Source organism: Pelobates fuscus, chromosome 1 (genome assembly GCF_036172605.1).
Source record: "Pelobates fuscus isolate aPelFus1 chromosome 1, aPelFus1.pri, whole genome shotgun sequence".
Lineage (NCBI taxonomy): Eukaryota > Metazoa > Chordata > Amphibia > Anura > Pelobatidae > Pelobates > Pelobates fuscus.
Window position 1 is genome coordinate 390,983,599 of NC_086317.1, and position 3,560 is coordinate 390,987,158.

The following is a 3,560-nucleotide window of genomic DNA, read 5'->3' on the forward strand; positions in this document are numbered from 1 at the left end:
AGTGTTTATATTTGAATGCAGGGGTATATTTACTTGTACAGATACACAGGTGCAGACTCGCAGATACATACACACTCACCAACGCATATACAGATACACAGATACACACATTGACATACAAATTTACAGACACACTAACACACATACAGATATACAGATACACAGACACACAGTAACATGCGTAAAGATACACACACGCACACACTTACAGATACACAAACACACTGATACGGATACACAGACACACTAACATACATGCAGATACACAGACACATACTAACACATACAGATATACACATGACATTTTTTATTTTGTTTTCTCAATATTGTATTCAGTCCTGTACATTCTTACCTTTTCAGGCAAATGTTATGTGTCCAGACTTTGCTCTGTGGTATTGAACAGAGTTGAATTTTTATACTCCATTTAAATACCTGGTTTAAAATTAAAAATATGAAATTATATAATACAAAATGCATGACATTTTAATTTATTTCAAATACGTAGTTCCAAAATGAATTTCATTTTACACAAATTATGTATTTTAGGTGAAACTGCATTCTAGTAACAAATTATGACACGTTTCAGTTTTACTGAAAGTAAGTTTTTTCTGAATGAAATTAACCTTTAACAAATACTCACAGCACTGATCAGGCAAATTATCAGTATAGAAGACTTTGCACAGTCATGGGCAAGATAGGGATCATACACTACATACTGTATTGTGAGATAATGAGAAAATCTTCCTATCAGCAGTATAGAATCCATGACATATAGCTTTTGTTGTCACAAACAAGAATTTGGGCGCAACTGAAAAATCAGCCAATGAGAACCTGCTATCACTTGTTTTCCTGACTCCCATTCTCTTTAAAAATGCCAAGAAAGTGACCGTTCAGTAGGGACTTTTAAACTCACTTGCAGAGTGTCTAATCCTCCAATCCAACATGACTTTCTCAGATGCTGAAAAGGCTGCAATTGTCTCCATCTGGGGAAAGGTAGCTGGCAACACTGATGAGCTTGGAGCAGAGGCTTTGGAAAGGTAAGGCTGAGACGTCTGAGTCTTTGTTATATGGATTTATTGTGAAAAAAAATGCATTTATAAACTTTTCTGAATAATAACGTGATTTATATAAATTTTCAATTTGTAAAGTAATGATATTTGCCTATCGTACAAGTGCTTGTTATTATTTACATAAAGAGGTCATGCTAATGAGATTGGAGCAGAGGCTTTGGAAAGGTAAGGCTGACGACAGTCTATTTTATAATGATTTATTGTAAGATAGCAACATTTATGCAATGTTATTAATATTGTTGATACCGATAGTACTGATATACTAACACAAATTCTTGTTATTTCTTCACAATTTCTGGTTTCTGGAGAGTATACCTGTGGCCTTAAAACAATGATGTTAGATGTTAATTTGTAAGGAATATATATATATATATATATGCAAAATATCCAATCAGTAATGCCAAGTTATAATAAACATAAAGAATTATTTAGTGAAGTAAAACATCTAAGTGAATTTCAAATTTAAGGTCAAACTAGCTGAACTGGATACATTATCTAAGCCAGTTATGCTTTTGGTTTTGCTCCTGTGGCCTTAAATATGAAATTACACTTTAATTTAACTTGAATTTGTACTTTAGTAAGTAACCCTAAAAAAACATTTAGCCATTCTTTGCTTTTGTAGAAAATGTGCTCAGTAAAGCAACATGCTTGTACAACCTTTAACATGTGGTAACATTACTACATAAATTGCTGGGACAGGGAATTAAGAATTCTAGGCCAAAATAGTCAAATTGGATTTTTTTTTTTTTGTTCCCAGGTTAATTATAGTTCCAGGTGAGATTTTTTTTTACCATAAATGTGCCGTTCCCAGAAAAATGTTCAACAATTAATGATTTTTTTTTTTAGAATAATGCTAAAATTAACTGATGTGTTGGATATCTTTTATCTGACATTGTTGTTTTAATCCATTTTTTAATGTCAATTAAATGTTTTAAAGACTAAGAAATTGTGATGAATTTACAAGGAACTACACAATGTATGCACAACATCTGAGTTGGAATTGCAATTGTAGCTCTGATAGAAAAAAGAGCCGTAACAAGTTTACTCATGAATATATGTGATTCATATACATGTTTCTGTTTTGAACAGGCTGTTTCTGAGCTACCCTCAGACCAAGACCTACTTCAGCCATTTTAACCTGAGCCATGGTTCCCAGGATCTCCGCAGTCATGGTGGAAAGGTTTTGAACGCCATTGGAAGTGCTGCCGGACACTTGGATGATCTTAGCGGTGCTCTGTCTACCCTCAGTGACCTCCACGCTTACCAACTGAGAGTTGACCCTGGCAACTTCAGGGTAAGAACTTATTGTTATTTTTCACTCCACTGTATAATGACATTGGGTTATTTACAAGCTGACATACCATGAAACATATAGTACAAAGAACAGGATCCTGATTCTGCCTCTTTTTCTTCTCTGGTTAGATGGTCATTACATTTATTATATTTCTTGGCAAATATTAGTTAAAACATTTTGGCCTTTTTGGGCATTTTTCAACAATCCTATTTGCATTGGTAATGTTCAATAATGTAGCAACGCTTGCAGAGATTATTCCCCCTGTTAGCATAGTGTGTGCAAGGAGTTTGCCAAATATGCCCAGCTACACACAGATGCACGGCCAAATTGGGATCTCTTGCCCATGTTTAAGTATCTATGGGCACTTAAAAGTGCACTTGGGTTAGCTTATGCTTTTAAAGTCAAAAGTCAAGATTCTCTCTGTATACATGTGTGTGTATATCTATATAGTATATATATATATATATATTTGTTTTTAATATAATTATTTTAAACCAACATTTTTAAATAATATTGGTAACACTGTGTACACAGAAATGTTCTATACATGTCTATGCTCAATAGTATTTTTTAAGTGTTCTGTGCCTTGGCCTACTACAAGGGTAAATAAATTAAATATATTTAATAAAGCAGTTTGGTGTTAATGTCCTAAAACCTCCAGTAATGTATAACTAATATTACCTTCTACAAGCCCAGATTTGAAATAGATATTACTGATGTTTTGTAACTTGATCATACTTAGCAAAGTATAACACTCATTTTGTTTCTCTTGTAGCTGCTGTCTCACTCCATCCAAGTCACTCTGTCTGCTCACTTTGGAGCTGAATTCACTCCCACTGCCCAATCCGCCTGGGACAAGTTCCTCGCTGCAGTTTCTGCTGTTCTGGTTTCCAAGTACAGATAAACTGACAATGTAAATGTGACATTACTAATAAAGTTTGTTCATTGCATTTAAAGAGGCTTGATTCAATGAGTGTTTTTTTGTTTGTTTTTTAAATTTGGATATGTGTAAACCCCAGATGTCTCCCAAGGTCCTTGCCATGGTGCACACAGATACGGCCACAATAATATCATCCAAGAAGAACACTCACTGGTCTTATTAATGCAATAACGTGTTGTTTATTAACACATTCTTTACAAATAGGTAAACATTTCAGATTGTTGGTGTGTGCGTTTACATAAATACAAGTGACCTG

At 34.0% G+C, this 3,560-nt stretch overlaps 1 protein-coding gene across 1 annotated transcript; it reads left to right on the forward strand.

Annotated features, from left to right (window-relative positions):
* Nucleotides 1-864: 864 nt before the first annotated feature.
* Nucleotides 865-3,320, forward strand: LOC134568350 (hemoglobin subunit alpha-5-like). The gene is made up of 3 exons (XM_063426905.1): nucleotides 865-1,037; nucleotides 2,160-2,364; nucleotides 3,140-3,320. The coding sequence occupies exons 1-3, from the start codon at nucleotides 943-945 to the stop codon at nucleotides 3,266-3,268; spliced, it is 429 nt and encodes a 142-aa protein (XP_063282975.1). The 5' UTR covers nucleotides 865-942; the 3' UTR covers nucleotides 3,269-3,320.
* Nucleotides 3,321-3,560: the final 240 nt, after the last annotated feature.

Excerpts from the sequence above, each read along its gene's own strand:
- LOC134568350 (XM_063426905.1), top strand. The coding sequence starts at position 943 with ATGACTTTCTCAGATGCTGAAAAGGCTGCAATTGTCTCCATCTGGGGA. Across the intron at positions 1,038-2,159 it reads GGAGCAGAGGCTTTGGAAAG|GCTGTTTCTGAGCTACCCTC; the intron begins GTAAGGCTGAGA and ends TGTTTTGAACAG. Across the intron at positions 2,365-3,139 it reads TTGACCCTGGCAACTTCAGG|CTGCTGTCTCACTCCATCCA; the intron begins GTAAGAACTTAT and ends TTTCTCTTGTAG.